Source organism: Nuphar pumila, chromosome 10 (genome assembly GCF_984573655.1).
Source record: "Nuphar pumila chromosome 10, dmNupPumi1.hap1.1, whole genome shotgun sequence".
NCBI classification, from domain to species: domain Eukaryota; kingdom Viridiplantae; phylum Streptophyta; class Magnoliopsida; order Nymphaeales; family Nymphaeaceae; genus Nuphar; species Nuphar pumila.
In genome coordinates, this window is record NC_143258.1 from 3,840,031 (window position 1) to 3,853,176 (window position 13,146).

The 13,146-nt window shown below is 39.6% G+C and overlaps 1 protein-coding gene across 8 annotated transcripts; it reads left to right on the forward strand.

Moving 5' to 3' along the window:
* The first annotated feature begins 3,507 nt into the window (after positions 1–3,507).
* On the forward strand, positions 3,508–12,864 carry LOC149823288 (telomere repeat-binding protein 2-like). 8 transcript variants are annotated; one of them, XM_090018756.1, is made up of 11 exons: positions 3,508–3,717; positions 4,140–4,218; positions 6,223–6,453; positions 6,551–7,553; positions 7,721–7,921; positions 8,003–8,065; positions 8,173–8,252; positions 8,614–8,858; positions 9,171–9,491; positions 9,690–9,753; positions 12,302–12,864. In XM_090018756.1, exons 3-11 carry the CDS (start codon positions 6,385–6,387, stop codon positions 12,464–12,466), a joined length of 2,211 nt encoding a protein of 736 aa, XP_089874882.1. In that variant the 5' UTR covers positions 3,508–3,717; positions 4,140–4,218; positions 6,223–6,384; the 3' UTR covers positions 12,467–12,864. The 8 variants fall into 8 exon arrangements, with proteins under 8 accessions (XP_089874882.1, XP_089874885.1, XP_089874888.1 ...); XM_090018759.1 differs by lacking the exon at positions 4,140–4,218 and having other exon boundaries at positions 6,223–6,280; positions 6,377–6,453; XM_090018761.1 differs by lacking the exon at positions 4,140–4,218 and having other exon boundaries at positions 3,509–3,722; positions 6,223–6,280; positions 6,377–6,453.
* Positions 12,865–13,146: the final 282 nt, after the last annotated feature.

The window sequence follows — 13,146 nt, forward strand, 5'->3', positions numbered from 1 at the left end:
TGGAAATATTGTGATATTTTGCCCTTTAGAACAGATGACAACATATCATCCATATTTTGATGATATTTTTAAAATATTGCGATATTTGTCACATTGAGTTGGGCTGCATGCTGTTTCTTGAGTCTCCTAGTGTTAATTTTTCACTAAAGATCCAAATGGGCTGCATATCCAACCCAAGTGAAATTGGCCTTAAGGGTCTCAGTTTGAAGTTGAATAACTAGGTGCCCGATTCATGGTGTGATGCATATGACTTGATATGGTTATGGGCCACATATGTATTAGATTGATCTGGTTATAGGTCCAATTCCAAGCATTTTAGGTACATATGTAAGGATGCAAACTAAACGGATTCAGATAAGCTAAATGTATAGGAAAGTCGGATCCGAATTGGGTCAGAACAGCCAAAAATCATAAAAATTGCATACTGGATCCGGTCTATTTGCATCCCTAAACATATGATTGAGACCTCGGTAAAGTTGGACCCATCAGGCTGTTGATCAAGATCCGCTTTGCATTTATTTGGATCTAGGTTTGTATGACCCTGATAGTGAAGCTATTGATAGAGATAAAAGCAGGCGAACTTGGTTGGATCTAATCAGGTCTATTTTATGGCACAGCCCCAAGTAAACCAAACCAGAACCCGGTCCATATAGTACAGGAATCCTGCAGGTCTGACCCAATTAACTCATCAGACTAATAAACTCAGTTTGAATACAGATCCTGTCTCATCCATTCTTGGATCACACACACACACAAGTAAAATCTAACACTAAAGAACGGATCCTGGTCTTCCGGATACGGACCCAAGCCAGAAGCCGAACCCCAAAACCCGTGGTCCTTTTTTGTCATTTTGGCTTAAATTGGAGACATTTTGGTCATTTCGGAGCTCGGTGAATGGACACCACGAATTCCCACCATCCCCAAACCAACGCTTCTCGGGGCTGCCCCCCCCCCCCAAGTGGCACGTGTCACGAATAGCACGTGCGAAGGAGACGATGCTTTTTTAACGGGGTTAGGGTGGGGTCCACCCATCGTGGGAGATTCCGTGTTTCGGGGCCCCACGACTCCATTCCCCCACTTATCCCCGGAACTAACGGCGTCGATCCTCGTGGCTATCCCGCATGCCACGTCAGCACCATCGACGACCCCACCTCTCTGCCCCGTCACCATCACGACGCTGTTTTTTTTTTTTTATTTATTCCTTTGTTTTTTTCGTGGCCAAAAGAAATCAGCGTTTTTTCTGAAATGGGAAATTCGGATAATATCGCCTTAAAGAGACCCAATCGGCTGTTGCCTTTTTGCCTACGTGGCGCTCATGCATTTGTCATTACGTGGCACGCCATTCTCCTTTCTTTGCCCTTGCTACTTTTAGAAAGTACGCCTTAGTCCCTATGGTTGTCGGTAACAGGTTGGTTCGGTTTTGGGGACTTAGGCCCGAGCCTAGAGGGTAAGTCTTGTCTCGTTTTAGAGTCGTATACTCTATACTGGTTCAGATCATGGGTCTTGCATGGTTGCTTTGTCTGCGTTTGTTTTGTTTTTCGGCTCAATTTTTATGTCACACGAACACTTCACTTAGCATGAGTGTCCTGCGCGAATCGGACACGTTGCGACACTTTATGAACAATGTCAGACCTTTTTTTAAACGGAGAAAGCTGGGGTTAGGGTTAGGCAGACTCCTACCAGTTATACAACCATACCAATGGGATTCGAACTTGCAACGTCCCAACACAATGTGACGTGCACTAACTGCTCCTGCGAAACAAGCGAAGACCCCAGTGGTAACGATGTCTATACGCAACCATAGTGACAAAAGTTTTTATCGGCAATTTTTTGTTTTTCAAAAATTCATGAGAAATTAAAAAAAATTCATAAATCTCGCATTTTTTCGGGAAAATCTCAACAATAAAAAAATAATAAAAAAATATAATGATTATGTTTTATAAGAAAATATTAATAAAAATTATTTAAAAATAAAAGTATAAGATTTTTTCATGATAAATAGCCGTTTAAAACGTAAATATCGTGTTTAAAGCATGGTATTTATGTTTTTTCATAAATCTTGCGATATTTTGAAAATCTTGCGAGAAATTGCCATTTTAAACTTTCAAGCAATTTCTCACGATATTATCGCGAGATTTTCATAAATCTCGCGATATTTGTCACACTGTAGGCAATGCTATGTCCCTTTATTTTTTTTTATGTTTATTTATTATATTTCATATTTACTTGCATTTTTTTTTAAATTGTTATTCAATTCATTATATATAATTATTGTTCTAAAATGAATATTGAATGATAATACGCAAAGAGCCTCTTCCAAAAAAAAAGACAATACGTAAGGATTCTCGCAGCAGACTATACGAATCGGTATAACTGTTCCGAGACGTATCGTATCGTTGTGGTCGCCTTGGATCTCGTTGCATCAGGTACTTCGGTAAGGAAAACAATTTTTTTTTTCTGAAAATCTAGTGAAAACGAAAACTCCTTCCCGATTTAAAGTATTTTATTTCTGGGAAATTGACAACGGCTCAGATCTAGAGTTTTGTTCTATGGACGGTCGGGATTCTCTGATACCTGAACGGGGTTCATCCTTCTGTCATTTGTTTGCGCTAGAGTACAATGACATCAATGGCCCCGGATCTTCTGGGAAGGACAGATTCAGAGTCGTCCATCCGCCTTGGGTGAAAAAGCCGCTTGGGAGCCTTCGGCTCGTGATGGGTCTATGCCACGAGTCCACGACTTAGTTGCACGGCTCGGTCAACCAGAACGCTGTTTGACTTGGTCAGTCGGACGATCGATCTTGCGAGCAAGCATCCACCACTGTACAGAGTCTTATAAGGATGGGCTCGACTCACGGTTTCGATGCTTGCAGTCAACGCAGGGTGACGGCGGTGAGGCTTGAATTAGGGAGGGTTCCTTAGCTGATCAAGAGATGAGAAGACAACGACTTCAATGAACCCGAGCCCGTTTCATCTATCTATGCCTGAAAACCACTTTTAGACGAAGCCTGCTCTTACTTGGTCGAGTCAAAGCGTGGCTTGGAACACAGGCCAAATTAACTCGTGGACCAAGCAAAGCCGCTGTGCCCCGAAATAAATCGTTGAAGGGTACTATCGTCTTTTCATACGAGAGCATTTCCGTAATTATCCTATTCTATTTACTCATGAAAAATGTGCAAAAACATTAACCACCCTCGTTTTAACTGCAAATAACCGATGCGTTTTTTTTTACCGCAGTAAATTACCCTTTTTTTAACCATCCAATTACAAAGGTTAAGAAGAGAGGAGGGGGCAGGAGCACCTCGACATGCGACCTCTCACCCGCCGTAGGATGAAAGATATTGCCACGTGGAATTAATCTAGCGGCTCAACGCAGGGTGGGATCAACCCCAAGGAGGAAGTGGTCCACTTGGTTTGGACAACAGGGAGTAGCCGGTTGTTTCGGGGCTTCCCACCGGACAAGCCGGTTGGAGGGGTCAAAGGTATAAGAGTTTGGGTTTAAGAAAAAAAGGGTGGAGAGAATTTGCTTTCAGGGTTTTGGCGAAGAGAGGAAGCGTCATCTTCACCATTTTCCGACCAGTTTCTCACCGGAATTCTCGCTATCCGGAAACCAAACGGTTGTTATCTGTCACCTGCGCGACTCTCTCGCCGGAATTATGGTTTTCCGGCACCGATCTCTCTGGACAACGGAAATTCTCAAAGATGGAATTTTGCCGAGGTTAGGTTGTGAATTTATCTCCCTGGAATGTTTAGTTTTCCAGAATTCTTTCGTTTAGGATTCCTATAGGGTTTATCCATCTTGAGTCGATTTTGATTTTGTTTTATTTTGAAAAATTTCCCGTTTTGTGGCGGAATTCTTCATTTGGACGATCCGATTCGATCTTTCGCGCTTGAATGTGTCCTGTTTGGTTGATCTATGTTTTTTCTCAAAAATTTTGTCTAATTGTGCTTTAATTATCGGAGATCTACTCTCTGTATCTTGAATTTCACGGAGATTTGTCTCGCTTTGGGTTTTGGATCTCAGGTTTTCTTTTTATTCCCTTTACGGAATTCCCTCATCTCTTGAGGAGTTCTTGTTTTTTGTTATTTGTTTTCAGATTTCTCGATCTTTATTATGAAATTTGTGTATTTTTTTTGCAGGGTTTTCCAATTTTTATGAGAACGTGCCATTTCTGCATCTCGATTAATAATGAGAAAACATCTGTTCTGAGCCCAAAATGTAAGATCTTAGCTGATTTTGATTCGTTTTTTAATTCTAGAAATTCATCAAAGTTTTAATTTTTAGTTGGCTTTTTTATGAGCATCTCTCTCTCTCTCTCTCTCTCTCTCTCTCTCTCTCTCTCTATATATATATATATATATATATATATATATATATAAATGGAAACCTACAAAATACAAAACCTACAAAATAAAACATGATAGTGGATTTCCTGTGTTTTTTTCAAAATTCTGACCCCATAAATGTGTTCAGCACAATTGATTTACTAGAAATTGACACTTGGATCATGCATTTTGGATGCAAAATAGTATTCGGAGCCTCAAAATTTTATGAAAATTGTAGGCTGTTGATTTTTGAAACCTTATAAAAACCTATCCATGCATAGAAATCAAATGTTCCAACAAGTGATTCCTATAAAAACAAATACTATCATTTTTTGAAAAACACCAGAAATTCATGAAAATCTACTATCATTTTTCTTTTTTAGGTTTTATATCTTGTAGGTTTACATTTCATAGTCGCAGATATGGGCGATATTTTCAAAATATCACAATATTATTGCTGTAAATTCAACAAACGATAATATATGTAAAATATCATGATATCAACACGATATTATCAATTAGTTTCGCTGTTTTTATCTATTTTTTACATTTTAAATATGTTTTTATTCTTTCTTTTACATTTTTTACTTATTTCTTTTATTATTTATGTCTAAACATGATATTTCTTACTTATTTTTTATATTTGTAAGCCCTGAGATTGTCCAGATATTTATCACCAAACCTATAATATTGCCAGAAATAGCCTTGCCGAGATATGGCCGATACCGATATTTGTGACTATGGTATATATATTCTGATATTTGGTTTTTTATGGTTTGTCTTTATTTGATTTTTGAGATTGTTCAATTAAATTGTAGTTTGGAGTTTATATATATATATATATATATATATATATATATATATATATATATATATATATATATATATATATAGTAAGGGTAGGTGCCGGAGGCTTTTTTGTGCCTACCGAGCTTTGAAAATGTTGTTTCTATTTTTTCTAAAATCTCACCATACAAATGTGATCTACAATTTCAAAAATAATCAATGCTTAAAAATTCATTTTTTTTCTCAAAAAAATATGATTCGAGTGTGATTTCCTAGTAAAACGATCATGCAGAACACATCTGTAGGTCAGATTTTTAAAAAACAACCTGAAAACTCCTATCCAAGCTCGGTAGGCATGCAGTAGGCATAAAAAGGGTCAGACACCTACCCTTTTTCCTATATATATATATATATATATATATATATATATATATATATATATATATATATATATATATATATATCGTCTTTGGTGTTTGATGGTTCGCCTTTATTTAATTCTTGAGATTGTTCAATTAAATTGTTGTTTGGAGTTTTACACTTTTCTGTCTTTTGCTTTTTGTTTTTAATTCTTGAAAGTAAGAACATCATGTCATGTTTCAGGCGATCACTCTCAGAAAGAAATATCTTAACTTTGTCTTTCTTCTGTGGGGTTGTAGCTGTTCTGTTTCATTTCTTATGTGGGATATTCATAAAATGCTGTTTATTTTCGTTGCTGGTCTTATTGAGCTCTGCTGCACAATGTCGAATGATTATCCTGCAAATTTAGAATTGCATTAGGAACCTCTCTTGAAATTTATTTTGGTCTATTTCTAAACCTCGATTTTGGTTTTCAATGTAATCTCTGTTCCATCTCTCAGATGGATGGTTTTCAACATGTTCAAACAATTGTGTTTTCATTGTGTTAAAAATGTCCATCCTATAGGAAAATTGGCGCATTGCTGGGTGTAATGACAGGCAAAATTTTTGTTTTAAAAAGGTTTTCTTTTCTAGGTATCCGGTTGTTATTCGTAGGTTTATTGCTTTATTTTGGATCTAGTTTTGTTGCATGCACAGACTGTTCTTGCAAGGCACCTGAACGTGGGCACTGATTGTTTCAACTGTATGGCAGGGCTTTGTGCTTACCATGTCTACTTTCCAATGATGGGTCGTGGATGTGTAAATCAAATGTATCGCTGATTTTCTAGACTTTCAGACTACTTTTGTGGATGACTCCAATGATGCATTTGATGCTTACTTGCTGAATTTCCCTTTGGTGTTGTAAGAAATAGTAATGCAGAAAAGGTTGGTCTATGGATTCAATGGTGACCAGACAGTGCCCCGAGCTACGAGATCAGTTAGGGTATATTTCCAAGCATTCAATTAATTCTGTTATATTTCATTTAACTGTGTACTCGAATGTCTTTTTAACTGCATCCTTGTTATAAACTTTATTTCAGGGGACGAGCTCATCCAGAAAAAAAGTCGGTCACAATCAGATGTGTGCTTTTGAAGTACTGGCTACTGTTGCAGGCAAGTTATTATGTGAGAAGGAAACATTTCCTGCTAATCGTGATTCTTCAGTTGGAAAAACCACAGAATGTACTAAGCCATTCAAATACAGTGAACCCCCTTATAGGAAGACAGCTGGATGGGCTCTTGCCGGTTTAGACAGTTCCCTTTCTGTTTCAGGTGAACCCATTAAGCAGGAGTTGCAGGATGATGTGAAGCTATTTAAACTGGAAGTATGTGATAAAGGAAGCTCCGATGAGGGCCCCATAGCATCTAAAAGTGGTTTATGTCGGCCGCTTTGTCAGGACCAGAACTATAACCTGGAGGAGGATTCACATGCTCATAATGATCATGCTTCAGGATCTGTTTCATTAATCACCAAGTGTGATTGCTCAGCACAGGCTCCTTGTTATGGCAGTTCGGTGTTTGAAGCAGGAAGTAATGACTCAGGAGGCTTGTCTGGAGCACAAGAAAGATGCAAAGTTGAGGCAGACATGCTTCAAGGAAAATGTGATGAAAGCAAAAGCAACCCTGTCTCCATGAAACCTTGTGAATTGAAAAGGAGGAATGAAATCAGTGGACACATGGAAGATGATCAGCAGAGGGTCAGGGGCCTCTTAAAGGAGCCCACACCCGATGTATGCAGTTTGGAGGAGCCTATGGATGTGGAGACAAAGCCTCCTCCATTAGTTAGTTCAGAGAGTAGCGATGAGGTCCCTTTATTTGTTGGACGGCTACCTTGTAGTTCCCTTCCTGTTTGTCGGGAGGATGTAAAAATAGTTGGTAAAGATGATGACGATAACTCTTGTGGGTGCAGTCAAGCTAGCAATATATCTCTAAAAGCTTATCATCCTCCACACCTTGGAGAAAGGAAAATCAGAAAGCTACTTTCCTCGAAGCTGTGGAAAGTGGCTCCTGCTGTATTAAAAGATGGGAGCCCCTCTATTAACGGTACAATGGATACTCTTAGAGTTGTTTGCGAGTTTTGTAATCTTCCTTTAGAGTTTTGTGGTTATGTGTTTAAGATGTGGTTGAAGAGTCAGTTTTACTTTGTACTAATATTTTCTGCATTTGAATCAATCTTTCTGTTTATACTAATTGTCTGTACTGCTCTTCAGATGTTGAAACAAAACCTACATTCTGCAATAAGAAAACTAATTATAAACGACAAAGAACTCAAAGGAGTCCTGTCAAGAGGAGAAGATTGTTTCATCAGAGCTTTGTTGCTGATGGTGGGGTTGACAGTGAAGATGTTTCTATTTCACCAGAGAAATGTGTGTTCGATGAGGATCCTGGCCCTGCTGCAAGGATAAATCAAGGTATTAGTCGAATTAATGACTCCGACTTTTGTTTTAATTTTGCTGTTATATTTCTAAAGGCTTCAAAGCCGTCATGTGCAGCCAGTCGGGCATCTTCTCCAATGAAAAATCTAAAACCACCTATGAAGTGTACCGATGCAAAAGGTAGGCTGACCATCCCTTTATTATGCTTTATTCTTCCATCACTCTTTTTATGCTGAATGTAATGATTCTCATACTGTTTTCCTTTTGGTGGGTGTTAAACTGTGTAGTGAAGCTGAGTATCAATTCATTCAAGGTTCCCGAACTCTTCATTGAGATGCCTGAAACTTCAACTGTTGGGACACTGAAAGTGAGTTTCTTGTCTAACCCTTAGTGTATAAAACTAGTTACATGTTTCCAACATTGTCATTAAATGAAAGATGAAGCAGGGAATTCATCAGTTCTGTTATTTAGCTTTCTTCTGAAGTGTTCTTCATTTGGTTTTCCTATTCATGTAGCCGATGTTTCTTCCATTGTATTCTGATAGTTTAAATGCGAGCAAAGAAGCCTATTTGTTAGGCAACCTCAAGTTTTTCTTTATGTGAAAAGTTTTCCCTTCCCCACCGCAACAGCTGTCCTCTTCCACTTTGCACATGAAATGCCACCATAATGTTATCATGCCCAGCAAATATTTGGCTGTTCTACTAAGCTGGCTGGAAATTCATTTTCAGAGGGCTGTAATGGAGGCTCTTACATCCATGCTTGGAGATGGGCTACGAGTCAGCATTCTCCTGCAAGGGAGTAAAATCTGTGACGACACCAAAACGCTACTCCAGACAGGGATCCCCTATAGCAGCAAGCTTGATGATGATATAGGTTTCTTGCTGGAACCTAACAACACTGTTGATGCTCCAAAACCATCTTCAAGCGATCCTTGCCCCCCACTCTCTCCCCACGAAACTGAGCCATTAAACAGGTACCTATGTCAACATGGGTACTTTTTTTCACTCCAGTACCTATCCCCTTATATACTTGTCATATTGAAAAACTACATAAAAAGATGGCAGTATTCTCATATTCACTAAATGTATCCATGTGACAGAGATGGATTACATATAAAACCTGCCAGCAACAATTGAGTCTTACTGCAATTGTGATAGAGCTCTGTTTTTCCATAGCTTGGTCTTTGTGCAGATGATAAGTATACTTGGATATAGCAAATGTATGCATTACTAGAATTGATATGTATTGAAGTCTAATTCTCATGTTTGCTTTTATCTTGCTGCAGGTACAACCCATTATCAGACAATTCAGATATGGAGCTGAATGGGCTCACTGCTGTTGGACCTTTAAGGCCTGATAGCAGCAACTGGGGGGAGAGCAACTATGATCAGAGCATGTCTCCTGCTGATCCGTCACTGGAGAAGGCGATGCCGAAATCCCGGGCATTGATCGCCGTACCAACCGCAAGTATAGAGGCCTTGGCAGTTGTGCCGCTGCACCGCAAGCAGCGCCGTGCCGAGATGGTGCAACGCCGAATCCGGCGGCCCTTCTCTGTTTCAGAAGTAGAAGCGCTGGTGGAGGCAGTCGAGAAGCTTGGAACTGGGAGGTGTGTGCTTTAAGATATGCTAGTTTTTATGCCTTTCTCTTCTTTACTGACACTCAATGACGAAAAGAGGCGTGGATGAGAGGGACTTTGCCTGAGCCAAGATCGCCAGGAAAGCTTGGCTGTGGCTCGCTGGGTTACTACCGTCATTGCTTGCCGTGTTGTGTTCTTATTGGAGTTTCTTTTGGTTCATCCTTTCAGATGGAGAGATGTGAAGCTGCTAGCTTTTGACAACGCAAAGCATCGCACGTATGTCGATTTGAAGGTAGTTGCTTTTCTGTTCCGTTCTGCTTTTTTCTTTTTTTCTTCAGTTTTCTCCTCCTTTTCTTCCTCCCCACTTCACGTAATCCTTTTTTTTTTTTTAGTTTTACTCGGAGAAACAACTTCAAGCGCATAGACCTAGCCGCGCTGGCTCGGCCTGCTGTACTTAACAGCCTCTGTTCATGTCAGCATAAAACTTCAAGGGTTTACCCCTCGTCCCCAGGGCTCCGCTTGGCTGGCAGTTAGTGCACGTCACCTTGTGTTGGGACCATAGTGACAAAAGTTTTTTCGGCAAAATCTTTTTTTTTTAAAACACACGAGAAATTGAAAAAAAATAAAAAATCTCACATTTTTTCGGCAAAATCTTGGCAATAAAAAATAAATAAAAAACATAAAAAGAATTTTTTATAAGAAAATATTAATAAAAAATATAAAAAACACTTTTTTCACGATAAATAATCATTTAAAATGTAAATATTGCATTTAAATTGCGGTATTTGTGTTTTTTCATAAATCTTGCAATATTTTGAAAATCTTGTGAGAAATTACCGTTTTAAACTTTCAGGCAATTTTTCGTGATATTATCGCTAAATTTTCATAAATCTCACGATATTTGTCACTATGGTTGGGACGTTGCAAGTTCTAATCCCAAGGGTATGGTTGTATAACTGGTAGGGGTTTGCCTAACCCCAACTCTCTCTGTTAAAAAAAAATGGTTTTACCATTAAAAATTCCTTTTAAAACTCGGACATGTTCCCAGGGTCACCTGTCTTAGTAACGGTGTTTTTCAGTTAGGTTTTTGAATGAAAAGATAAGATGCTAAGAAGAAAGAAGAGACGTAGAGGCACGTTTCTCTGTCATTTTCAGAGAAGTTGATCAAAATTGGCGTATACTTTCGTAGGGAATCTTCACCAATCACGTGATAGAGGGAAAGAAAAAGTAAACAGATAAGGTGATAAGGGTGGTAGGGGTTTCTTGTAGGAGCCACGGTTGAGCTCGGTTTTCTTGGCTCGGTTGCAAAGTGTGCCATCTGTGTTTCTAAGTCACCCTTAGCCGAATGGGAAATGTTGGGGTGTCAATTGAGGGTCTTTTTGTCGAAGAAATTGCCGCATAAGCAGATGGGGGTGTTGGTAAAGGGGGTTGGGGCTGTTGGCGGAGATGACTGAATTGACACTGAAATCTGGTAGTGAACGTTAGGGATGCACACCGAATGGAGCTGGTTTGAGCTCGGCTCAGCTTGGGCTCGTCCATTTCGTAAATGAGCCGAGCTTAAACTGGTGTATGAAGCTCAGATGAGCTATCGAGCCGAGCTTGAATGACCTGTTGAGCTTAATAAGACTTGACAGGTTTGATAAGGCTCGGTTCATTGCAAACCCCATATATATAATATATTTGCAAAAAAAGTTCAGAACTGTAATGGGTAGGACGTTAGTCTTTATTAATAACGTGTTGGGTTCTAATCTTGCCTTTTTTTTGCTGAGAATTTTTATTATGTGTAGAATTTTTTCAGTAATAATAATCAAAAGACATGTTTTGGCTTAATGGTAGGTCCGTTGTTAAGGTTAAGGAGGTCGGGGAATCAAATTCCTCTAATGCAATTTTTTTAAAAATAAAAGTTGTTTAAGTTGGGCTCAAGCTCGGAAACGAGTTGCATTTGGACAATGCCTTACAAGCTCAGCTCCGAGCTCGAGTCTAGCTTGGACAAAGTGATTTTGAACGAAACCGAGTTCGAATAGCTCAGGCTCAGCTCGAAGTCAGCAACTCGGTCGTCATTGTCATTTTTGTAATCGGGGAATGAATTGATGCCTTTCCGTTTCATCCTTTGAGTGTGGTGCTCCTTCTTCCCAGCTTGTTATCCCCATCGTTATGTAACCAGTGGTGGTGGTGGTCCCTGGCTGCTTATCCTCCTTTAATCCCCACCGTCTATTTTTGGTCAGACGGCGCACAGCTGTGTTAACAAGGCCTTGGATTCCGTCCATCAAGAAAATGGACGACACCCAAAAACGCACTAACAACTCCTTTTTTGGACTAATTTCAGCCGTTCATTTTCCTGTGCTTGATGCCGTTGATGACACCAAAAATTTTTGTGGGAACGACCTTCTAGATGGAGGCCATCTTATTTGATGGGTTTTGGGTACTCATCATCTTGATGGACGGCAGTAACCTAAAAGTCACTCAGCACTGCCTGCTACACGAGTCAGATTCCCAGCTATGTGACAGGGACGGACCCTTTTTTTCACTGTTACACGGGGATGCGACACGTTTCATCCTCATGACACGCACAAACTGCATCATGTGAAAAAATAACTTTAAAAAATATTCTCTAATCAATTATAATATAAAAAAAGACCGTGTTTCTGCATCCTATTTAACAAAAAAATAAGTAGCCTCATGTCTCGAATTAGTGTCCGAGTTAACGTTCGTGTTCGTGTTCGTGTTCGTGTTCGTGTTCGTGTTCGTGTTCGTGTCCGTGTCTCTGTGACATTGATTCCCAGCTTCATGAAAATGCCATGGCTTTGTATGGTGCTGATATATCGAATGTTGTTTTGCAGGACAAATGGAAGACTCTGGTGCACACGGCGAGGATCTCCCCTCAGCAGAGGAGGGGGGAGCCTGTACCTCAGGAGCTGCTCGACCGGGTGCTCTCTGCTCACGCTCACTGGTCACAGCAGCAGGCCAAGCATCAGCAGCAAGCAGAGACGCTCTTGCTTCTCTGATTCACAACGTGTAAAAAGGAGCCAACCAACCAACAAAACCTGTAATATTCTCTCACCATGATTCTTGCCCGAACTTTCCCTTCTTTACTTGCAAGGGAGGTCTGGTATGTATATGCTGAAATAAAAGTGCTGGCTTGTGGAAATGGGAGGCTAACAGAAATATTCATCATGGTTGCCTGTCAAAAGATTGAAAGGCATGCCATCTCTATCTATTTTTTTAACAATCTGATGATTATTCACATTTGTTTAGTGCGATTTGATGAGGAAGGGGTTTCTGTGTCATATTGGGGGTTATGTCGTAAGACCTGTTGTAAAAAGGATGGGTGGTGATTAATTTTCTTGTTAATTTTTTCTTTATTATTTAAATAATCAAATGAAATTATGTGCCGTTCTTTTTTAATCTTTATCATGTCTTCTCTTTTTCGTTTATTTTCTCCTTCAGCTAGCATTTTCATCATGTGCATAAATTTGGGCCACCGAAGGTCAAGGTCGCATAATTAGTTTGTGAGAGCTCCTTAATACTAATGATTATGCCATCTCCAATTTTTTAAAAAAAAAATTACTTGAAGAAACTGCCCCAAGCACAGAGACCTAGCCGCACTGGCTCAGCTTGCCTTTCTACAATCTCTGTCCATGTTGGTGTAAAACTCCGACGGCTTACCCCTCGAACCCAATGAGTC

Bases quoted from the DNA above. Each gene is read 5' to 3' on its own strand.
- LOC149823288 (XM_090018756.1), top strand. From the start codon at position 6,385: ATGCAGAAAAGGTTGGTCTATGGATTCAATGGTGACCAGACAGTGCCC. The intron at 7,922-8,002 runs GTATTAGTCGAA...CGTCATGTGCAG, and splicing joins TGCTGCAAGGATAAATCAAG to CCAGTCGGGCATCTTCTCCA. The intron at 8,859-9,170 runs GTACCTATGTCA...ATCTTGCTGCAG, and splicing joins GAAACTGAGCCATTAAACAG to GTACAACCCATTATCAGACA.